At 33.2% G+C, this 26,783-nt stretch overlaps 1 protein-coding gene across 1 annotated transcript; it reads left to right on the forward strand.

Moving 5' to 3' along the window:
- LOC127875186 (spindle assembly abnormal protein 6 homolog) lies at positions 1–26,283 on the forward strand. Its single transcript, XM_052420038.1, has 7 exons — positions 1–108; positions 1,460–1,575; positions 22,777–22,948; positions 23,436–23,516; positions 24,121–24,269; positions 25,054–25,189; positions 25,663–26,283. The coding sequence occupies exons 1-7, from the start codon at positions 1–3 to the stop codon at positions 26,170–26,172; spliced, it is 1,272 nt and encodes a 423-aa protein (XP_052275998.1). The 3' UTR covers positions 26,173–26,283.
- Positions 26,284–26,783: the final 500 nt, after the last annotated feature.

Genomic DNA, 26,783 nt, shown 5'->3' on the forward strand with positions numbered 1-26,783 from the left:
ATGGGGTCATCCGAGCCACCACTCGAGGAATGCCGGCGGATGTACAGACAGGAGGTGCAGCTTCTCCTCTCAGACCTGACCCGATTCCGGAAAGAGTGCAGGCTTCAGGTAGGGCGACATTAAAGCTTTAACGAAGCGAGGTGCAAAAAGAACAAAGCAAATGTCGTATATTTTATACTTTATTCACAAATAAGCAAATTTAGACATACGGCTTTGCATTTTTTTAAGCAATTCATAGTGTGTCCTTCTGGAGTCTTCACAATAAATTTATCGCAAAAACAGCAACATGTACAAAGCTATATTAATTCAGGTCCGGGGTATTTTTGGAGATAAACGTGTCATTAAAAATAGACAGAAACATTGTCCAATTCACAATTAAATTTGTACATAAGATTTTTATCTAATAAGTATCTGGTTCGAACTCGTGCGGATGTATTTGATGCACAAATTACATACCCCCGGTACATGCTATTATGATAAAATCAATAGTGTACGCTATTTGCGAATAATGCGGTTTCGTAGTACATTCAATGACATTTTTCCATTTATGATAATAAAAAACCTTTGTTAAAACTTTTATTTATAATTTTGTTCTTTTTTAGGAACAAATGTCTACAATTAAAACAAATACGGTGTGTATACTAATTCATGTCACAACAGTTTAACTGTAAAACGTTTTATTAAAATAAACAACATATTGCATTTACCCGTTTTTGCTGACCGATTTTTTGCACATTAAAAGCAATCAGATCAAAGATACCGCACTCCTTTCTGCATATACTACAGGGTTGCATTTACCCGTTTTTGCTGACCGATTTTTTGCACATTAAAAGCAATCAGATCAAAGATACCGCACTCGTTTCTGCATATACTACAGGGCCAATAATCTTCCAGAAGTGCGTGGGTTGCTATTTGATGCGATATATAACCTAACGCGCTGTAATGAAATTGCATGGGTTTTCATTGTCCTTTGTATCCGCTCACATAACCATAGTAGAAGATCTAAACATGTATTTGCCTCAATAAAATAGTTTCTGTAATCATTTTACCGTGCTCCGGATGAAACGAACATGACGGGATATTATGATTTCACAAGACTACAATTAAGGGAAACTGCATTTTTCCGTTGATGTCTTTAATGCATTACGTTGGCGTATTAAGTACGATAAACCAAGATCAACACGTTCGTTACTATTTTTTCCGAGATTCTTATGCTCCGGTTGCTAATGCCCATTAGATTTCTTACATATTGTATTACTATAGCTTATCTCAAGAATTGCGATGTATGTATATACATTACTTTGTTAAAACACGTATTTTATTCCAAGGCTTTACAGTTACAAAATAATTAATTTGCTTTTGTAATATATTTAAGGCGTCTTTCATTGATCCGTTTGTAAAGATTCTTTCAAATACATTATTAATAACTTAACGAGTGGTTGTTCTGCATATTGTTTAGATGAAACAGCAAGAACGTGATCTTGAGTCGCACAAGAAAAGATGCCGACGGATAAGGAAGAAGGGGGCATCTATCAAACCTGATCAACAAGAATCAGAGGATAGTGAGCATGAGGGGTAAGCCGTCTTAGGTATCATAGTATTTGTGCTGCATTTTGCTCGACAAACAAAATATTAATGGTTTTTGTCATCGTGGCTTTTTTCGTGTAAAAAAAAACAACAAAAAGGGAAATAGTTTTACGTGACAAAACCACTTTTGTATTATTTCGTCTTTATACATGACCAACATGAAACGTACATGATCAAATACGAGAGGGCAATATATGTATCCCGGAAAAAGCAACTTTTTGGAAAAACCCACTAATCTGCTGGTACAAATAAACATGACCCATTTATAATCCTTTCAAAATCACACACCGTATCAACCGTTATTATTTAAAGTAAGCTATCATTGGTTGATTTAATGGACCAGCATTGTTTGTACCGGGGTGATTAGTGGGTTTTTTAAACTCGTGCTTTTCCGTGATCAGTCTATTCAATTCTTTTAGTTTTGTATATGACATAAATATAGTGAGAATGTTTTGATTCAACTTCTGTGATCAAACGAATAAGAAGACATATTGTTTTTCAAGTTAAGTCCCCTAAACAATATGGTACGTGGGTTGGTTATTTCTTTATTTAGGTTTTGGTCGTAAGCCTTTGTTGGTTAAGGTCTTAGGACCTATGTGGGTTATGGTTCTAGACCCAACTCGAAAATCCTAAGACGGAATGAAAACCCAAAACGTGGTTTTTATTACCGTTGGGGTCTTCAACCATTATTGATGAGCGTGGATGTTATCAAGTAAAATACTAAAACAAACTAAACGGGCCATTTAAAACAATACTGACGGAGACATATTTGACGAACAGCATACACTTTCTTACGAGCTATCGGGGAGAACTAATTTTTTTTTTAAATGGAAAATCCGTTATTCTAAATTAGCCACCGACTTCATTTTGTGTAATAAAACTTAATTGTATATGGCAGGAAACGTTGCTTTCCGCTAAAATTGATAACATGCACTGGTTGTGGTTGACCATAAATAACTGAGATTTGTTACGAATTCCAAATTAAGAGTTTCATCACTATAACGGCGGATTAACGCTAAGAATCATATCCACCATTTCAGCAATATTTGTGTTATAGTGTATAATAAACACCAGGTATTATGTAAAAACGTTCTTTTAATGTATTACCCTTTGCTAAAAGAACATAATGTCCGATTAATTGAGGCAATCCTTATCTTTAGATTTCATTATTTTATTCCCATACATCGATTGCGATTGAAAAACCCCGGTAAATAATACTTTTTTCATAAGCTCTTGGTAAATTATGGTTGAACGTAGAGATGTTCATATGTTTGGTAATTTCAGTCCTATAATTCTTGGCAATATGTGTAATCCTCAATTATCACTTTTTTGTAACCCGAAGGATTAAAAACTTTCAATGTACAAGAATGTTTACTTGTCGAAATATAATCATTACACATACTTAATAATGGTTCATGGACTTTTTATGTATATGATTGCAGTCACAATTTAATATATATCGAATATTTCGAGTTTGTACCATAAATCATTTTTTTAAATGTATTTATTTGTTATTGATTATTCATATGAAAGAATGTAGAATCCAGAACGTTTTCATATTAATACGTATCTTCTCATGTGTATGACTGGCTCTGTGCAAACACAGGCGTCACACCGATCCATTAGCTAATTAGTTGTGGATGAATTATTTATTTATGTTTTTATGTCATGTCAAAATGTTATCAGTAAATCAGGGAATTCCATCAACAAGTATTGCGAGGCTGCCTTGGAAATGCTCCATGCATTATTAATTGTGTTCTCGCCGCATATGAAAGCCATTCATTTCATATGACACCATATGTGTTTTAAATGAAGCTTGTCTAGCCTTAAAATTTGTTTTCACCACACAATATATTTACTGTTCCAAGATGACCACAGCTGTATTTTTTCTTTTTTGTGTGTGTGTTAAGTTGTATGTATTTCTCCTATTTTTGAAAAGGCAAAGGTAGTTTTGTAGGTTTGCGAAACATTTGTGTGACTGGTGCTGTTAAAACACAAAATATAATAATAAATGTGCTGAAAATTTCACTATTTTACTTAACATTCATTAACCACTCAATATGAACATAATTAAAATAGTTCCATATATTGTGGATCACATTCACACATATAATTGACTGTCTATTTATTGAACACTGTATACGGAGATGTATGAGTCAGGTTGTATCGCACTATTCACGTGTTGAACAAATGTGAATGAATCTAATATGACCTCAAAATAGCGTCTTCTTTTTAGATGTAAAGTGTACATGAGGCATGGATAATATCCATTCTGTTTGACTTTCGCTAGAGATTGCTGCTGTTTATTTGCACCAGCATTACGACAATATCTCTCTGTGCTTGTTTGGATTATGTCTCGCAATATCGCATTTAATAATCGTCTGGCCATTACTTGTTTTCCTCGTGTTCGTAATGTTTTATTAGTATTCATAAGCTTTATGGCTATAAAAGCATTTTAAGGAGTTTGACGACAGGAAATTAAGTTTTCAAATTGCATATAATAAGATGATAACTTATGGTATATAGCTTCCATGAAACACCTAAACATATTAAGGGCATATCAGTTACTGAAAACCCTCTGAAGATCAATTATATAAGACTGGCGTTGTTTGAATACTAAATACTTTAATCCTGTTCTTGTTTGTATGCACAAACGCTGTATATAATTGGATTCAGAATAAAGCGTGATGTTCAACACGACTTTAAAACTACCGAGGCTCTATAATTGTGCACCTTTATTTTTATTTGACTTAAAACAATTTTATTGTTATTCTATGTTAGTCTAATAGCTTATGCGCTAACTTGATCTAGGTGCCTCCAACGCATTGTAATGGTGAACCGGCTGAATTTCCAATTCGATAATACCGCCTATACGAAAATTAAGAGCTTCATCAACTTAAATATTCAATAAATATACTGGTAATGATAGTTGTTTATTTTGATCTTAGCAACCGGTGATAAAGACATATTTTATCGGTGGCCTTTATTATATAAAGGTAGTTTTATACGCATATTTTGAAAGCACTGCCTTCAACTCACTTCAGAAACAGCTCTTAAAATGAGCGAATGTTTATTTATAGCGTTTATTCATTAATTATTTATGAATTCATTTAACTAAACATGTTTAAGGCCATATTGAAAGAATTTCCCAGAATATTATGTTCTCGATCTGGCACACTTTGACAACCCCGTGTTCTATTAGTTTCTCAATAAAATCCCAGGTGACTGGCGTAGTTATAAGCAAGCAAGGTTTTTACATTGAAAAAAGTTGATTGACGTCTAGGTATGAACATATTCATTTGTGTTTGTTATTTATTAAAGTGCCATTCCCGTATGAAATTTTATATTGTATTCGACCTATTTATTTGTATTATTCAAAAGTGTTTAAAGATTCGTTTTAAAATTATTTTGCTTCGACAACTTCCATTTCTTAACGAAAGACTTTAACCAAAAAAACATGATTATTCGTAGAGTATGTGAAGGAAACCGAATCTTCATCGATATGCAGTTTGTTTGTTGGTGTTTTTTAGGGGGGGGGGGGGGCTGTAAGGGTCATGAAACAATACTCATTTTAAAGTACAGTTCAGAAAATCGTCATTGTTCTGATAGTTATGTTGTTAACTCAAACAAATGCGTGTGTCAGGACAAACCGGTGACAATATATAGGTACACTGATTAACTTTGAGCAGACTGGTGAGACAATCGTACGAACATCGAATATGTATAACTTAGTGGAACCAACACATGAAATAACCAATATGTCTTTGATTTCTGCTGAAGAACGTTTTAGATTTACATACAATTGTAACACACGTTAAACAAGTCCAATCAATTGTTGATATCATTTACTATTTGTCAATTCTGTTTCATTCTTAACTATAAAAATCAACTCAGGAGTCCATATAACGTTTGAGCAGTATAACTGTTATTGTTCAACAGAATTGATGTATCCCTTAAACTATTTCCAATTCAAATGCGTCATTTATTGATGCAAAGATTTTTTTACTAAATATCCATACCAAACGGTCTCGTAACAAAAAACTGTACATCAAATAGTAAAACCATTTTAACTTTAGAGTGTGGATATATAAGGTGCGCAATTGTAATTTTCAACTTAATTGACAACTTCAAATAATTACATAATATGCAAATGATTATACATGTAATGTCGGCAATTTTTGGCCAGCACATAATTTGTTGTAGTTGTTTTGATTCAGGACACGCCTCATGGGAAACATCAATACTTTGGGCGTCTGGCGTCGAAGAAATTACCGATACAGTTAAGTTGACCAGCATTTGCTTTTCAGTGGAGCACACGTGTTGAAATCGGTATTCCGCAATGTGCTTGTATAAGGACTTTAGTCAAATGTGATTGGTCGGATATTGCCCGAAAATGATATGTGATTTTATTGGAGAGCCAAAATTTTCAAGTATTCCGGATGTCTGGACATTGCCAGGTCGATTTTTAACGTAAGTATAGGCTATCTGCAATTTCAAAACTACAAGTTTAACTTTTAGTGGAATACCTCTATCCATAATATGATTATTTTATATACTTTTCATTATTATTTAAAGGGATATTCGTTTTTTTTGTGCGCACATCGGGCAAAGTCTGGCCGGTTTTTACCGTACACCTTAATTTAAACAATTCCTATTCAATATTCAAGCAAGGACTAGGTTCACTTAGGGTCGAAAACGGCCCCATGGAATTTATTAACGAACATTACCTGATTTTTTTTTAAATGTGTGTAGTTTTGAAAAATATGTTTTAAAACCGTAACAACATATATGGTATGTTTGCCATGGCAACACATTCAAAATACCCATTTTTACATAATAAGATAATAATGCTACACGTATCAATTATTTAAGTGTGTCAAATAACAATATTAAAAACAATGCATAGTATTGTCAATTCAAATCTCAATTGTGAATTGTTAGCATAGAAATTTACATTCTTAAACCTTCGATTCCATTGTAACCATTTATTTGCTGAGACTAATACGTATTCATTGAGTGTTCGAAATGTAACATTCATCAGTTGAACAGTTTCAAGCGCAGTCATTTTACACTCAGGAATATATCAATAAATATGGATGTTGCAGTAGCAACTGCTTATATTTAACACAATAATTATGATGTCCAGTATTGTACTTATAATGGACATTGTTAAAGTCCAGTAACACGACAAACAAACAAAAAACTTCACAAACGGTCAACAAACGGTTAACAAAGGTATAGTCGTTCCTTGCACTAATAAAACTGTGACATATTATTAACAAAGTTGATGTGAAAATACACTTTATAACATGGTTGCTATAGTAACATTATCCACTGAATAAAATGTTACATAAACTTGAAATATATGGTAAGCAGTATATACTAGTTTAAATCATACACTTACACGAGTATGAAAACTATAGAAATATGAAATACAACAGATATATCACATTTTATAAACGCTGTGCATGTTGTCTGTTCGTCAATTTTGTTAAATATGTATTGGTCCACCTTAAAAATACAAGAACATATATATATATATAGAAAAAAAGAATTATATAAGTTAAATTTTAAACACTCGTATGATTGTTTATGAAATGATGGATATTAATTTGCCTCATTAATGAAGTTATGTCTATCATTGCTGAATTCAATAATTACACGCAAACTTAGCTGTTATTGAACATGAAGTAACTTACTTTAATATAATGATATCGGTCCATGCTTGAAAGTAAACATTTCACCGTTAACGGTAAAACGCCTATTGGCCTGTGAATATTTAATAAATATGCTTACATCAATTTCAAGTATGTGTCGCGAAGGTGGAAAAGATTTTCCATCTTAGACAATTATTCCAACGGGCCTACTGAAGAAATTGGAAACTTTCGTATTGCATTTATTGTCCTGGATTGTATATTAACCTAACAAAAGGGTATTCACACAAATTTCCCTTCTTACGATGTTCCCTGATTTTTAATAATTCCTATAATTATATTGTATTTTTGATACCTAATGATACTCGTAAATGATTATGATATGCTAATACAGTTATCGTCGATATAATAATTTCCTTCATAAGTATCCCGACAATTCATAGGCCTTGTTTCACGAACCTACTAATGTACATCTAAGACTTAGACATTTTAAATTCAAACCTTTATGCTCAAGTTTTATTAATTTACACAAAATTATCAATTTCTTTGACTTCACATAAATGAAGTGTAGAGCCTATGATTTATATCAAGTGCATAATCCAATATGAACTAAAATTGATTTGCATATAAAAATAGCATCGGAAACTTATTGAAAAGGTGCCCTGGTTAGGATTTTGAAATTATTTCTTCAATTTGAACGTATTCGGTTTTGGTCAATAGCAAAACATCTGATAACTTATTTAGTATTAAATTCAGATTTACAAATACTTACACTTTTAAAACCCTATTAAGTAATAACGGGTTTGATGAGGCATTATATAATGTTAAGGTTCAAATAATCTACACTTACACAATATATGCATTTGTTATTTGAAAATAAAATTCATTTTCATATATGAGTGGTATTCTTTTAGGGACTTTTTCACGTTTTGGCAAATTAACAAAATTGAATAAAATTTGATTCAGATTCGCACATTTTCGTTGGAGTTATGATATTAACGAGGAAACAGCAATATTCAACATTTACCATGCTCTAAAATATCCATTATATGCATCTTTTGATGATTTAAAAACCTGAACATTATGAATCGTTACAAACGCGAAACGACTAAATAATTTGACGAGTTCTGTTGTTATCCTTATATTTTTAGACACTGCAATAATTGCTTAAATAATGTATAAAATACACCACCCACGGAATGCGCACGGTTTGCCGAGTTGTTTAAGCTCTAGACTTTTACGCCAAGGGTTAGTGGTTAGAGCCCATTTGAGATTTACTTTTTTTCTTTTTTTAACTTTATTATTGTTTTTTTTTTACTGGAGTTGTGTAGTTCCAATGTTAACATTTATCAAATTAATGAATTGAATGACAGAGTTCAATACATGCCAAAATATGTGAAAAGGTCCCTTTAAAAGACTCGTGAAATGTGCAATATAATAAACTAGATTGGGTCAAAAATAATAAACAAAGCTTCTAAAGATTTTTTTCATATTAATTATTAGAATTATTATTGTTGTATTGAATGCACCTCGACAATATATATAATTAAGTGCTTATTCAACAGTTTGAAACGCATTGTTTATTCAGTCTCATGATTTAGAAGGGGTTTCTAACGGTTTTACGAGTACCATTGGAATCGTTCCACAACTTCAAGCTTTGCCTCCCACACGAACGTTGTAACAAGAGTTAGACAAACAAACCTTATGTACACTTGTATCATCACTTTTCTGCTGTCTTATTTAGTGTTAAATGTTTATTAAACCACCCACGCATTGTCGCCATATATCTAGAAAAACAAACACCAGCCGTTAAATAATTACATTGTCTGTTTTAAAATAATGCAACAACAAATAAATGACAACAAAAGATCAATCTTTCGAACATAAATTTACAAGTAAACTAGCTGATATCTCTTTTGTGCACAAGTATGTGTGCCTTATGCTGTTGCCTTTTGTGAGATTTGTTTTTTATAATTCTTATATAGCTAACAATAAACTATTAAACGTTCTTGTGTCGGCATATTACGTTTTTTTGGGGTTGGTGCCTCAGTTCGGGGTTCCCAATACGACGTGCTGTTAACCTTAAATTATGTCATTCAGTGTAAACCTAATACTATTGTGTTTTACTTCACTTCATTATATTATAAATGCTCGTTTTATAACAATTCTATGTTATTTTTCTTTATACTATACTTTTCAGTAATATATATATATATATATATATATATACAGTGTTAACTTATGGGTGTAACGGTTGCATGGGTCATTAAGTTGTTGAAACTTCACAAAACAATCGCATTGATAAGTTTGAAACAGTCACAGCCTTCAATTCATTTTAAATTGAAATTCTTTTTTTTCTGTAAACTTATTTGCCTTTGTTCCCATGTGTAGATTATTAAAAATAGTCATTATTAAAAGAATCCCAAACGCATCCATTTTAAGGCAAATCTGTTTATCTGTTAATTCTGGGGCAGAGTTTTGTTATAGATGTAGATTGAGTACATATCTGCGTGAATGCCGTATACAGTAAGGCCCATTAACGGATAATATGCATACATAATCTGTATTCATTGGTCGTTTTAGCGTTTCCTTTCACAAATTTGCATGAATGCAGTATATATTTAGACCCATTAACGGATAATGCGCATACACCATCTGTATTCATCGGTCGTTTTAGCGTTTCCTTTTTCACTTCCTGGGGTAAGTCACCAGTCGTTTTGTGGTCGGGTCAATCCCCTGTTCACAGCTATTGTTGGAAGGATAGTGTTTGATTTTTAATGTTATTTGAGTCAATATATTAGATAGAATTTATTTGCAGAAATTCTATTGATGCTTAGAATAATGTATGTGTTATCATACAGGTAATGCAATAGCATTTATTCACAGAAATTCTATAAATGCTGAAAATATTACACGTGTTATCATACATGAAATGCAATTCTGAAAATTAATGTTGTCACAGTTGAAATAACTAAAATATATAACAAATATTTCATTATACAACATGTTGCAAGGACAATGGTTTCAAAACGCGATGGTACCAATCGATATATTTGAAATATAAGTCCAGACGTTTGATGCAAATACTATTGTGTGGTCGGCAGATCTGAAAATCGTTGCATTTTAATGCAATCCGTGGGGTAATTGATATTTATTCGTTGGAATTAAATGAGTCGCGTTCTGAGAAAACTGGGCAAAATGCATGTGCGTAAAGTGTCGTCCCAGATTAGCCTGTGCAGTCCGCACAGGCTTATCAGAGACGACACTTTCCGCTTGTATGGTATTTTTCGTTTATAGGAAGTCTCTTCTACACGAAAATCCAGTTTAGGCGGAAAGTGTCGTTCCTGATTAGCCTGTGCGGACTAAACAGGCTAATCTGGGACGACACTTTACGCACATGCATTAAGCCCAGTTTTCTCAGAACGCGACTCAAATATTCATCCAAAAGCAGCGATATGCATTTGAATCCATATACACATTTTAATGATACACTTTGGTAACGATTAAGAGGAACATAAACAAAACAGAAAATATAGTAAAACCTTATAATCTTCAAACAAAAATTAAGCCGACGAATTGCTGATATTTAAAATGGATATTGCGCGACATTGGATGTCTTTCCCGTTAAAGCTGATCACTTTATATATTCAATCCATCCCTCTCTCTCCCGCTACGTTTACATGTGTTGTGCTTTTCAATCAAAAAATAACATTTGAAATATAATACATATAGTGGTCGACACAAATAATAACTCATGTGGCATTGCATTAAAGTATCAACGTTGATTTGTAAACTAAAAACCACTCTATGTTCAATAATAATATACGACATGAACAACTCTTAAAAATCGCTGTTAAATGCTTTATCCTTGTTACTTTATTTTTAAAATTTTAATGAATCTGGTTACATATAAAGTATTACATTATCAATGACAATGACTAGCACGTTTAAAACCGTATTGAGTATTGACATTTCTATAGGTCTTTAAATATGCTTTTTAAATGGTGCAGCAAGCTTGTGGGTACTAATTGCTCTTAAAAGACAAATAATGGTACGAATTTAATTAAACGAATGATTAATAATTCAAGTTGTATCGACCATGTTCTAACTTAATCTACATGTAATGCTTGCTATACGCCCGGAATTCAATGTAAATTTAATTAAGTGTTACAATTAACCCAGTATTGTCATATGAATTTTAATGCGGAAGCTCACAGAAAATAAAATGAAAAGTTGTTTTATTGTGTAAATACATTAGAACCAATACAATATTGACATTAAGTATGCGGACTCCCCGCTTTAAAATGTGCAAGATGAATACATGCATTTCAATGTTATTAAGTTTTATGTGATGTACACAATTTATAAATGAATATCATTATAAATAAATAAACATTTATTTCAATTCGCTAGGATATTTAAATATGGTGGTCATTTATTGGAATAGCATGTTTAGTTAAAATGAATAACTTACAATGACAGTATATGCGATTAAAAAGCTGGTATTATAGTAAGACTCATGAGAATTGTGATGAATTAAATTAGAGAAAGAGCAAACTATATAAAGCTTTAATACCTTTATTTTGGTTTCATAAAAAAGTAAAAATATTGAAATTAGTTTTGCTTAATTGAATTCATATTAACAATGGGAGAGGGCTCCAATAAGGTTCGCCTTTCAGCCCAATCCTATGTCAATGTCATGTAACTTGTGAATATGTTACTATGTCGTAATAAATAAGTTTAAACCAATGTATGTATTCAGTGTTTATTCAGTATTTTAAATAAATGTTAATTTAGTCTCGTGATTTGCAACACAGTGTATTATCTGTATGTTTAGAATCGTCTTACGCCCACATGTTATCCCCTTCCCGTCTGAACAAGAGCTTTACAAACATACCGCATGTTAACTCAGATATACGCTATTTAGTTGTTCATCTTTCAGTTAACTGTTGACAGCGCAACATCATCATCGCATGTTTAATTGTTAATGAGTAGTAAACATGCACGACCCGTTATGTGAATTGTTGTTAAACAGCAAGTGAATGGCAATATAACAATCTAAATTTTGCAATATCAACATATTTTGCAAATATTTGAGGTGAATCAAACGTCAATTTATTGTACCCTACCGGTGAAACCGGAGGGGGGCTTATGGTTTGCGCTCTGTGCGTCAGTCCTTCACACTTTTCTGGATCCTGCGATAGGTTTAAAAGTTCTTCATATTTTTTTATGAAACTTGAAACATTGACAGATGGCCACATGGAGATTATTCACGTCATTTCATTCTGTTCATACGTCAATAATTTTGGTTGCTATGGCAACAAATAGATTAGGAATTTAACAAATAAACTAGAAATATTGCTGAAATAGTGGATCCTGCGATAACTTTAAAAGTTCTTCATATTTTTTTAAGAAACTTGAAACATGGATAGATGGAGATTATGCACGTCATTTCATTTTGTTCCTATGGCAAGAATTCTGGTTGCTATGGTAACAAATAGGCTAAAATATCGCTGAAATAGTGGAGTTTTACCGGTAGGGGACTTATATTGATTGGCAATAGTCTTATTTTAGATGTGGTTCATACCGGTCTGAGATGGCTAACGCGTATGTCGATATAGTCATGTACTGTATATTTGGATTGAGATGCAAACAAATTGTTTGGAAAATCGCATACACCATGCATACATTTACCCGAAACATGTTTGTTCATTTCGGTAAGTACTCCCACTTTTTGAAGGAAACGTTCAATATTATAGAAAACAAATCAATTACATACCTTCACACATTAAACATGTGCTATCTAGGCATTTATCGTTCAGCACAGCAGAGTTTTCCCAATCCAAGGAACAATACATGGAAAGATACTAGTACTTTTAATTATGATGTTCAAATGCATCAATATGTTCCTTTCGTATCAGATTGATACTAATATATGACTAGTTCATATATTAAACAATTTCAAACTTTAAGCATTTGAAAATCAGCGTAGCATATCAATATTCAATGAGGCCGATATGGCCCATCGTCATCGTAACAACAATTGTACGAATGGGAACAACAATATAACCGTTCTTTAAAGAAAACACAACAAATCAATGTAGCATCCCGCATTGATATGCTTTGTATATCTCCTCTTTTGCTATAAATAATTTATGTTTAGAGAAGAAGTGTGAATAATGTTCTAATGGTTTAATAACTTATGTTCAAGCCATGCAAAATAATTTACGAATAAGTACAATATATAAAATTAATACATAACTACATAAAATAAATTGTGCCGTGTTTTAAATCAATATAGGACACGCATAACTAACTCCGTTTGGTATTGGCGTTTAAATCAAGTACCATCAACATCTGGTTATATAACTTACATCAATGAGCTACATACATTAATCTGCATTACATGTCATATATTTATTTGAGTCGGTCTATTGAAAAACTGTGCCTAACGCCTATGCGTAAATCATATGATCGTATCAGCTTATCAAGGACGACATTTTTCGCATTGACTGGATCTTCGTTCATAAGAGATTTCCTTTAAACAAAATCTATCGGAGCGGAAGGTGTCGTCCCTGATGACCAGGTACGGACTGCACATGTTAATCTGGTATTATATTTAACGCACATTCAACGCTTCTCTGTATAGTATTATCTTGTTTAGTAAACCGCTTCGGTGCAATTTCGTAAATACAGTAAGGTCGTGATGTAACGGAAGACGTAATGTATAGTTTAGTTGTGTTTAAGATACGGTGTTTAAGAAACATGTTCTGTTTGCAGCGCCTTATGGTATTCAATTGCTTAAACATACTAATTTGGGCATCATATACCATTTCGAAAACTTTATTTGTATTTAGAAAGCTAGTAGACTACAATCTTATATTAACTATTTACTATAATGATAATGACTTAAATTTTAAATAACACCCAACTGAGCACCTTTGTTCAGTTTTTACCGCTTAGCTAATAGGCGCCGGAACAAAATCTTCTATTTAGAACGAGTGCTGTATCGATAGAAGAAGACTACTTATTTCTTAATTAGAGAATAACTCTTTGGCCGTTAACTAGTTTAGATGAGTCTAATATAAATGGTATGTACTTTGACTGATTTGTGAAACTTCGTACGCTCAGAAATAAAATAAAATGATACGTGTCTTCTAGAAAAAGGCTAACAGACATATGCTAGTTATAATATTGATATACATTTGTCTTGCAATCTAGGCGTGAATAGCACTTGCTGAAAGCATTCTATACTTCTTGATATTTACACATTTAATTGTTCAGTAAGCTCGAACTTTACTCTTTTAATAGTCAATGTATTACTATAAGAAAATGAATAATTTAAAGTAAATGCCATACTATAAGAAAATGACTAACTTAATAAAGATTTTGAATATAAATAATAGTGGTTATTGCTACAAAACGACTATTTCAAATGCATCTGTCCGACATTTTATATTTGAGTGTGTTTTGAATTCGTGGCAGGTTATTAGTCCACATGCTTTTTGTTACACATTTTTATTAAATACCAGTTATTTTATTTTAATAAATATCAATCCTTGTTCTTATTTTCGATCATAACGAATATTATAAATGGACTGCATACTAAACGACCCTTGTACATGTGTCGATTCAGTGAATTCTTCACTTTACATACTGAATAAAAGAATCACGCGTTCGTATCAAATTACGTGATCACCGTTCACATATGGATGCATAATTATTCTTTTGTCGGATTGTTTTCTACTACGAGATTGTCGTTACTTTGAATACCATCGATATCAGTATATCGATACTCATCAATCGAGCTGAACGAATAATCTATCGCACCAGTATCTGATAAGAAAATCCAGTATTCAACGTATATGGCTTTGCGTCAGTCGTTTGATAAATGTATTTTTAACCCTTGAATGCTGGGAAATTTGTCGTCTGCTAAAATGTCGTCTGCTGAATTTCTAAAATTAGCATTTTCTTCGATTTTTTTTCCAAAGAATACTCTCAGAATAGCAAACAGTTTGGATACTGATGAGACGCCACATTCTGTGGCGTCTCATCTGGATCCAAACTATTTGCAAAGACCTTCAAAATTCGGTTCCAGCACTGAAAGAGTTAACGTCAGGTGAGTCTTTAATCAAAGGTTGTTATTTTCAAGTAAAACAGGATTTGCCTGATATTAAAGTAAAAGCATATGCACAAGTATTTATTCGTATAAGACTTTAATTTTACTATGTGTCCTCGATTTGTTTTCCAATTTCTATGTAACAATTTGAGGATATATACTTTTTACATTTTATTGTGTTCTTACCTAATTTAATGTGATGCGTATTTCGAAAAAGTGGTTCAAAATCACGAAATTTCAAGCTTTAATTAATGTCTACAGTTCAGTTTACTGTTTCGATCGACATATAAATACGGCATATTGGCTGAGAATTGCGTGAAAACTATTTACTGTAATCACACAATTCAATGTGAATACTTACATTGTCACTAACACGATATAGTATTTCTTGTTAATACCCATTTAACGAAACGTCAGTTATGTTTGAAAATAAGAAACTGTTGCGTGTATGATATGACTCTGGGGCAACGAGTGCTTAACGATAAAATGAATGCAGGCCACATAACATCAAATCCGTGGCGTATTGATCGGTACCGTAACGAACGTTACCATTAATGCGAATGGCCTTTTTATCAGCTGCTAATACAAGCTACGTAGAATGCAATAACGCGGATAATTCATATTACAAATGCATGTTCCGGTTACATGATGTCGTCATGTGTTTCACAAAATGAAAACAAAGTTTACGTGTGTCGTCGTCTCTTAGGCAAAGTTAAGCTTCTTTAACAATGCATTTTAGAATAAAATAAATTTAATGACTTGATCTTTGTGGCCTGTTCGACATTCTGTGTTTTAAAAGGATAATATCTCCGCTCTTCGAAATTGATATTAATATAAAAATAAATATATTTTTTTTTGGGGGGGGGGCGGTGCACACGATTATAAAGAACTATACATTGTCATTAATATAAGTAATATTGTATCTCCAGATATATCACCTGGAAAAAACAATTCACTTGATCACTTGTACCTTTCACTAGTATTTAATTGCAACAACGTTATCAATGCCTACAGAGGAAAATACCTACAAAACAATATTAGAAAAGACATTAATGTGTTTAAAATGCCGTTATCTAACGCATCTCTGATTCTCACAAACTGTATGCCAAGAGACGCACAAAAACGTCTTTAGTTAAGTATGCCATTATCAAATTGATGAAAGTCATACATTTTCTCTGTTTACATGGCTCTTAACGGTTTTTGACGATGCTACTTCAGCAGCCTGTCTAAGTTATCATACCATGGAAAAATTCTTCACAATGGCGAGCTATGGAAAAGACCGAGCCAATCCGATTGAGATAGTGTCGATCAATCTCCACGCAGAGTTGTCGTTCCATGCTCTCACATACAACTCTGCGAAATGCTCAGCTTGCCATTTTGCCTATAAAATAGGTAAAACCGAGCAAACGCATTCAATGTATATTTGATTGGATATTTAAGATCTCATGCATTAAATTAAGAAATATGACTTAAATTTACGATAAATCGTTTTTATGCAACTCTTTGGAACTATTTTATTGCCCATTTACGCAGATGGAATCATTCCACGCACTTCACAAATGTAAACAATTTAACATAATTTTTATTGAGTGACGTAAGGAATTGCTTCGACGTGTGTATGTATGTTGATTTCTTAACATCAAAGAACCATATCAATTTTATAATAATGAATTAAGACTGATACATGATTGAATAAGATATCATGGTATGAGATGGTTTTCGTTAATGCAGTGAATGCAATGTAACCGTCGTGCAAGAGATTGTTTAGTATACTGTAACCTCAATTATGAACGCTTGGAATGATCATGACATGAATGAGACGCTTCCATAACAATAGTCCGTTCTGAGCCCAACACAGAGGTGAATGTAATGTAACCGTCGTGCAAGAGATTGAGTGTCGATTTTCTAATCGGCATATCTCGCTCATTAGCATTGATAACATTCTCCAGCAGAGTTGTCGTTCATGTCTCAACATAGGGTACGACTAAAATGCGTATATGACTCATATCAGCGGATGTGATAAAGGTCGCCGTGGTGTAATGGATATGGTGTCCGCCTAGCGACCGGGAGGTCACGGGTTCGATCCCCGCTGTGGAAGCGTTCTTTCGATCTCCCATATAGACACCAAGTACTGGTTCTAGGCCCAGGAAACGGACTCGAGAGCATTTCAAATAAGTAGGAATTACTTTCTATGCAATCGAGCTAAAATAAATAGGTTTAAACTAAACTAATCGGCGGATATGACTGAAAAGTGCGGATATGAGCAGATAATGGCTTTTTAAATGTATTTTCATTAATTTTGTTGTATGAAAATCGTTCTGTGACAAAATACACGTCGCTAATGTGTAATGTTACCATCGAATGAATTTAAAAGCGTTTTTCATTGGCATTTTAATTTCAGTAACTCCAAATTAATATCCGCGAATATGAACGACCAGTCAGACCACCGCTTTTATTAAATTGCTCTATTGTGAGGCAGTCTTAACATATTTATCACATATTGTATTTTTTAATTCAACAGTGATTTGTTCATAACAAAACTGCAAACATACGCATAAATATTGCCTATATTCGTTCATATTCGCACTTTTCGTTCATATCCGCGGATATGAGTCATATACGCATTTTCGACTGACCGCTCAAGGTCATACAACAATGGCCGCGCCCATGAGACAATGTTCACACTCGTGTCAAAACATTCGTACAGCATACATCGGCTTGTTTGGCTATTTAGAAACTGTCATTTAGGATATATGAGTTATTTATTAACTTAATCTTCGCTAATGTTAACAATGGATTGAATTTGAAGGATACCATCGATGTGAATGTAGGACTTTATGGATCTTGACAGCTTGACACGGCAAAACTGGTATTTTTAGTTATCAATTTAAGTCACATTTAAGCGACTTATTGAATGACTATGATACCCGATATCAACATATCACATGGGATTTGCAGATCACCAAGCTGTCTAGTTGCAATAATTCAACTATCAGCTTTATAACCCAATGGGTTGCTGATAGTTGCAATGCGCTCTCTCTTGGCCATGGGTGCAAAATGTTATCAACAATGCAAGGGTTAAGGAACACTGAAACTGCAAGAACCTATAAAAGTTTACCTATCTAAACCACAAACTCATCCAAATGGTACCATTAAAGCAAGAAATAATTGATTTTATTGACTTAGGTTTTGTTTTGTACGCTGTATCCGCCATATTGGAAAATTGACCGAATATTGGTTAGGTCGCAGAACACCAATATTTTGCACGTCGGGTTATGTGCTCCAGCCTATAAAGTCGATAACGATGTGGTATTCGATACAGAATACACTGTTTCAAATTTAAACAAAAACATGTCAACGAGAAAAGTGTGTTGAAACATCGTCGTGTTTTTATAGGGTGCATGCAAAGGATGACATCCGTAGGTTGCCATTCAGGTAAATTTAACATGTTTATGAAGTTTATTCATTATATTCCTCAATTTGTCTCGAACGACGTCTGTTTAGTGAAGCGCACGGATTCTCTGCGCTGAACTGCACCCATGTTTATGAAGGGTGCATATGGACTGCCAGAGCCGCCATAGCAAAAATTATCAAAGGCTCTGGGAGTCCGTTTATATGGACTACAAGCTGTCCTGAAAACATTGATTACAAAGTCTTTACTCACATTACGGGTTTGTATTATTTCTTCTTTCTATTTTAGTACAGTCGATTGGAGTATAGCGGATTTTAGTGAGTAACGGATAGGTTAAAAGTTTTTTGCAAAATACTTTTATTTATGTAAAGATTTATAGTGTTCTATTAATTGAATACAAAATGCCTATCATTGTTCAGTCGATTCATGTTTAAGTTGACGTGTGTCAATGTTTAACTTACAATTGTTTCTTTTTTCGAAAACAAAACAGGGTCACGTTATGTACGCACTGTTTTTGTGACGAAAGGAAAAGTGAAGATGTATGGTTTCCTGAATTTTGCAGATTTTGTTTGATAAACATTATGTTCATTGATGTAATATTGTAGTATAATGTGTCCTTTCTAAAAGTAAGAATGCTCAGAAACAAAATTGATGCGTACCACATAAAATAAGCATGAGAGCTGCAACTCGTGATTAAGTGAATAACGGACATGTGGCGACACATATTCGGTAATGTGGGGATTGTCTCAAACTAAATGAAAACTCAATTGAAGTTGTCTAATACACATGTGGGTAGCGCGTGGCTATGATATTTATTAGTAAAAACATCATTTTGAATGAAAAATAATAAAATTATAACGAAAAATCGATTTCTCTGAAAACATAGTTTTCACTATCAAACCTATATATATAACAAGGTATTCAACTCAAAACGACCCAAATATAGGGTGCATCGCTTTGAACAGCCATTACTTCATCAATTGTGCAGCGATTTCCATGAACTTGGTCTGATTAAACGCAGAAATAAAGTTCCTTTTCTGGAAATGTACATATCTTGCAATATGTTTTACAAATGCTGGGTAAAATTTCAAAAATAACACGATACACATGTAATCCGATTAAGACCTAAGCGATCCGGTAATTGCTGACTCAGTTTACCCTGAAATTTGCGCTGTAAACAAAAAATATTTGTCGGAATTTTAAAACCGCTGGCATGTTTCAATAGGAATGACATTAGTCTTTCGAGGTTTAAAGGTTTAATTACCGAATGTATGGTGTTTACGTTGAAATGAGACTCGAAGTCCCTAGCTATCCGTTATACACCAATCGACTGTATTAAATATCATTTTAAAGTCAAATGAACTGTGTCACAGTAAAAGAGACATTAAGGCGATTGTGGCCAGTTTGGATCCAGATCAGCCTGCAGTCACTCGAAAGCTGTTTTTTGCTTAATAGCGGTTTTCTGACAATAACAAATAGTTTATTGGATACTTATAAGACTGCCCTTTCCCTGTGACCTGGCTCAAATTAGAGTATTGTCATTAATCAAATGATTTTATTTCGAACATTAATCAAGTGTTTTTTTCTGGTCCCTCGGGATCAATGACTCCAGCACTTTCTTGTTGAGAATTGAATACTGCTTAAGGCGATGCTAGGGGGCGTGAGAGATGTTGCATCTTCCATTATCTCTCATGAACTGACTCAATAATACCGAGTCGGCAATATTTGACTTAATTTTTGGTTTGGTTGCTCTGACGAGGGATCGAACAATTTCAGAATCTTCCTAAAAGCCTAGTGGTAGAGTGTCGTCTGTGATTGCAGGAGGTTGTGCTGCGGGTTTGATCCCCAGAAGCGACATTGAAAACTAGCCAACTTTGTTATCTAATAGGCTGCTAAACCTGATATACTAAGATAATGTGAATTTTAGTGTTAGTGTATAACCATAACGTAATTTGAAAACATTATTATGAAACAGAGGGGAACGATAGTATTCAGATCACGTCTGCACTAAGATTACGGTTTGCAAACGGATATTATGGGGCAAATCACTGCAAAATCGTCGGCGGTTACGCCTTAGACGAACGTGCTAAATACCAGAAAAGCTAACGACGTCGATAACTGCTGCAGTTGAGACTTTATAGGTCTCACAGTTTACAAGATGCAAGAGACTTGTTAATGGGAGCTGGATTTTTCTAAAGCGAGCGGCAGCTATAAAACATGTACATGTATTATTCATGCCCATAACTGACAGTAACGTGTGAGTGGAATAAACTAATATGATTTAAGGGGTGTTTTGTTGTTTCGTTCGAGTTCGAGAATAGTCCGCGTTATCCAACATTCCGGATTTTAGTATATCGTTGTCTTCAACAGTTGCGTAAGTATTTGTTTAAACCATGCATTTGGTTACATACGTGGCCATGAAAAATTAACCCTTTCAATGATTTGTTTGTGTATGGGGGTCAATTTATAATTCTGAGTATATAATTGCAAAACACGCTGCAATTAACTATTGAAAACTGAAAAAAAAAACAAAAAACTTAAGAAACACATACTAAGTTCGAACTAGCAATAACAAGTATTTTTTTATTAAAAAAATCCTTTCATGATATGATTTAATGTTATTCCTTTAAATCATCACTGCTAAAATAAATAAAACAACGAACTGATTTAAAGTATAGAACAACAAATGCACCATTTTCGTAGGAAATATCTAACATGCTCGTCAGCGGTTTACAACACACTCAGACTACAAGTAGTCGGAATAAGTACAGTTTATGGATTCTGACTACAGGAATTATTATGTCGGTTGAAATCCATTCATCTCGAAATAAGTCGTTTAACAGTTCGTCCTAAATGGTTTAGGGATTTACCGGTAATGAGTATTTACACTAAGAAAACCAACCAGAAGATGTTACCGACATAAGGTATTTAAAAGTGTTAGTATCGTTGGTGAAGAAATGTGGAACAGACTGATGAGTAATTTGTATAATTGCATGACGTGAATAGTTATTGCATTTTAGCACGTCATAACGGGAAACGAAATTGGCTTTTTCAGTGAAGATAAACATTATCGACGGTTCATCTTCGAAAAGAAATTACGTCTTAAATTCTATTAGAATGAAAGGAAATGCAAAACATCATTATGTTTTTGTTTAAGTTCTTTTTAAATTCAAGGTATTAGAAGTGAACGTTTCCATCAATATAAATATGAAAACGTGTTCAAAAATTGCATAAATAATATTCAAAGTACATCAATAAAAGTGTTAAATATGAGAATTGTTTCGTTTGATAACAGGGGTTACCATTGCAAAAGTGTATTTGAAAATAATTTGCATTGTCCGTTCATTGACCGTGATCACAGTTTTTTCTGTCATATTTTATTTTAATATTTTATGCTGTATGTGAAACTCTTTTTCCAGGATTGAAAAGGCTATGTGCAACATGCCTCAAACAAGCGATCGGCAGATATCCGTCCAGATTTAATTGTCAAAATATTAGTCTCTATAAAGCTCAAAATCAACGAAAATTTCGTAAAGTATTTCGAAAATAAAGTTAACACCTAAACAATCAGTGTTCCTTATAGCAATAGCCACAATTTCAACGCTAGATGTGGTATGATTACATAGATTTTTGTAGATACAGAATGCTCGTTTTTATTTATTTGTGACACAATTAATTCAATTTTAATTTCCCGCGAATATATCTATCCATACGACACACGAACACCATCTTAGTGTTCATGTGTCGTATGAATAGGTATCGTTGCGGGAAATTAAAATTGAAAAACAACGAGCATTTTGTATCTACAAACATCTATTTTACCAGACCACATCTGGCGTTGAAATTTCGGCAATTACCATAAGGAACATTGAATTTTAATTGGTTAAGTTTATTTTCCTAAATATTGTACGAAATTTTCGTTAATTTTGAGTAGTAATGTTACTTTCAGGTAAAACTTTCGCAGTTCTATCAACTAATGATATCAACATGATATATTGTTTCAGTGCTCCGGACGCCAGCGATAGTACTAATTTCCGAACAGAGCTGAAGAAACTTGAGGCCAACATGGCGGCTCTAGAGGAAAAGCAGGCTTTTCTTGACCACGAACAAGAACTGCTCGACAAAGAAGAAAACTTGTCGAAAAGAACACAGAAACTGAAGGACTTTGAAAAAGAGGTGAATACAGTAATCTGAGAAAAAATGCATGTCATTGTTTTGTTTGCGTTACATAAACGTTGAAACAATTGTGCTTGTTAACAAGAATTTACTGCGTACACTAAATACATATTAACATGACGACTGCATGAAAGATAAAGTTAGCCGATTAATTGCAATTATTTATATGCTAATGTATACTTAGCGTGGATATACGTATTGGATATACAGTATATAAAATGTAATAATGATATTGTTTTCAACTTAATGTTTGTTTTTGAGTATTTCAATCTTTACAAATAAAGATAACAACCTATTAAGTTACATTTAGATGGGCCCAGAGAGATAGGTTTAGCACCAACTTACATAACACAAATCTCTATGACGTTTCAGGTCGGGCCAAGAGAGATAGGTGAAACACGAACTTACATAACACAAGTCTCTATGATGTTTTAGAGGGATAGATATTACACCAACTTGCATAACACAAATCTCTATGACGTTACAGGTTGAAGAGGCGGAGATGATGTTGGATAAACGACAGAACCTCGTGAGGCAACGGTCTATGACAGTGGAGCAGCTCAATCATGTACGATCTAGGAAATTAAAACAGTACCTGATATTAACAAATTGAAACTCCGATTGCATGGGTAGTAGAGAAATTTCATCGTCCCCACGTGTTTTTTTTGTTTTCAATATAAATTACTAATTTAACAGTGTAATTATACAGTACAAATTAACACGACAACCGGAACACAAATAAATAAAAAATTGTGTTACCATTAGTAGCTTCATTAAAAAAAACCCAACCATTTGGAGTTAAGTAACAAAAAACAACTATTCTCTTAATCCCTTACTCTGATTTCGATGTATATCTTGCAATATTTTGTTAACCACTGCATGTTACAAATTATACTTGTAACTATTTGTTGAATACGTAGAACAGAAATTAATTACTTTGACACACGCCATGAACGTTGTTAATTTTTTTACAACTCAAATTAAATAAATCGGTGAAGAATTCGAAGTTGTATGTCGTCAAAGATAAAATAGATACAATACTATTAAAATCAAGTTAGTATTAATGACAACATTACAAAGATTAAACCGTATAAACTAAATGATTTCAAATTGTCAAATTAAATACGGAATAAAAAAACTATCCATAAGTTTTTTACCTTGTCTTACTTTAGGATCTATTGACGATGAAATCTGAGCTGGAAGAACGGCTGACGAACATTGAACAAGATGAAGGTGTGTCTGACACTGTTACCCATGACAACGATCAGGCTCCACAGCAACCACTGTCCCCGACTGCTTCTTCCAATGCCCGCCATAATTGGTACGACTATTTTATGTCGGACTGCTTTACAATTTAGAACCTAGCGAAATTATATTTTCTGAAACTTTTTGTTTTCCTGTTATTGGTTCACAAGAAAGGTTTCAAAATGACATATGCTTTCCTTGCTAGGCGCAATTTTTAAACAAATCTCTTTTCCGAGTATTATAACACAATATTTTCAAACGATATTTAAATATTTATGTTCTGTAACAATATAAAACAGCACCTTGAAAACACTTGTTATATATTTTTACAAAATACTATTTATATAAATGTTCAAACACAAAACCAATAAACACGCCACATTGCCGTGGTTGTGGTTAATAATGTATTTTAGACAAATATGGAGGATCATACAAGAATTTATGTTATTGCTTAATGTTTATTATTTAACAACGTTTCGCATAACTGCAATCTCTTTCCATAAAGATTTCAATTGAAAATTAAACAATTGCGACACCAGGTGCAGATTTGTGTTCCTTGCACAACACTATTTATATATAAAACGTGTCTTTCTATTGCAGAAAGATTATTTTTAAAAATGCTCAATAGCGCGCTGTAAAATTAATCATAGTTTATGATAGTGTAAGTGTTTCAAACAATACTATACCTTTAATTAATTCTTATTAAGTCTACTAGTATTCTTTATAATATTAAGAAACGAATGAATGAATTTGCATGATTTTCGCAAAAATTACCGTATACACGCGTTTATATAATGTTTGCGTACGCGTCTTTTGCTAATCGACTTCAAATAGAGCGTTATATAGAGGTATCATTTCAGGCAAGTTGCACGACGTCATCTCGTAGATAAAGTGAAACTGTTGGAGGCCACCGTTCAGCGTTACAGAACACAGGTTGCGTCGTCAACAGCTACAATTACAGCGAAAGAAATGGCAATCGACCGTCTTGTAAAAGAAGTACGTTTGACCAAACGCGTCTTACTAAAAACATTTTTGTAACTTTTATTTTAAAATACAATTCTACTGTTTCATATTTTCTGTAGCTCTAGGTGTAGTACAAACAATGCTGGGAAGATTTTTTAGAAATGTGCATGGTTGTCTACCACACAGTTATTGAGAAATGTACGTTGTCTGTTGAACGTGCACATATGTGCATGCGAGTTATCATCGCTTTAATATAACCTTTAAGCTCAAACATTGTATAATTATATCACTGCATGTATTTATGATCTATCACCAGTTTTTTTAATTTTCTCACTTACACTTAAGCTGGTTACCTTAAGATGTTTTTCTTGATTAAAGAAACCTCATGTATGTGTGTTACGGTAGTACTTCAGGCAAAAAAAACTTACCGGTCATACCATTTATGCAACGGATTATATCTTGAAATTAACGCACTACTTTGAATTTTGTATTTTATTGCTTTTCAGAATTCATCACTTAGGGAAGAACTGGATGAGAAAACGAAACGAATTAAAAAATTAGAATCACGTCTGTCATTGACAATAGAAGACAAGTCTCGGAGTGATAAGGAACTGAATATGTTGTTGGAAGAACTTCAGAACATCGATCTGTCTACACCACAAACAATACTTTCTCAGTCTGAAAAGCAATCGCACTCCAGTAAATTAAGACCTTTTAAAAAGCAAGCTTCGTCGTTTTCGTTCTTTGACCAAAATGGCACCTCATCCAAATTCAGTTCCAGCAAGCCGAAAAGAGCTCTGTCTGACAAAGACATACCAGACAATAAAGTGACGCACATAGAGAGGGATTTTCACAGTGACGATTGTCAGTATGGGCGCGATATTACAAACGGCGTGTTTTACGACAAAGAGAGTGAACATGGAAGAAAAAATAATGCACATAAAACGCTAGGTACAAGAATTCAAAGGGAGGACCGCTTTGACGAAGCGGGTAGCAAAGCCTGCATTGTCATGTGATTTCTGATGGATTGTGTACCATTATTGCTAAGCATGTTAAACAATTTTAAGAGGCATTTCGAGTCGTGTTCGCTTTTATTCTCTTCATTAAAATAGTGGACTTTTATTTGGACAACGTACTGTTGCATGAAGCAAGCAATAATGTGATGTGTATAGTTTTTAATAAATTTTCGTTCGTTTGTGTTATTTCTGATATTATTCCAGAAGTCGAAGTTTAGTACGCGCTGTTATTGTATTTGTTATCGTTTTGATGTAAAGAAAAACACAAATATAGTGCTCTTGTGTGCTTGAAAAGTACGAAGTTAATTTACGTCTTTATTTTCAAACAACGTGTAAGAGACTTTAAATGGAAAGTTGTTATGTTTGATCATAGTTAAGTTTTATTTGTTTTGCATTTGTTTTATTTCTTTAAAATTTAAAATCGTATACATCTGACATCTGACATTTTCACTATGTATATGTGTCATTACAGGTAATTATAATAAACCTGTAGGTTTTGATTCATCTGAAAATTCTTTTCTTAATTACTTAAAATTATTTGTCCATTGTCTAAACTCAAAACTTGCGTAATGGACGGGATATAAATAACATTAATCTGCTATTAATTGTTG

This window comes from Dreissena polymorpha, chromosome 3 (genome assembly GCF_020536995.1).
Source record: "Dreissena polymorpha isolate Duluth1 chromosome 3, UMN_Dpol_1.0, whole genome shotgun sequence".
Lineage (NCBI taxonomy): Eukaryota > Metazoa > Mollusca > Bivalvia > Myida > Dreissenidae > Dreissena > Dreissena polymorpha.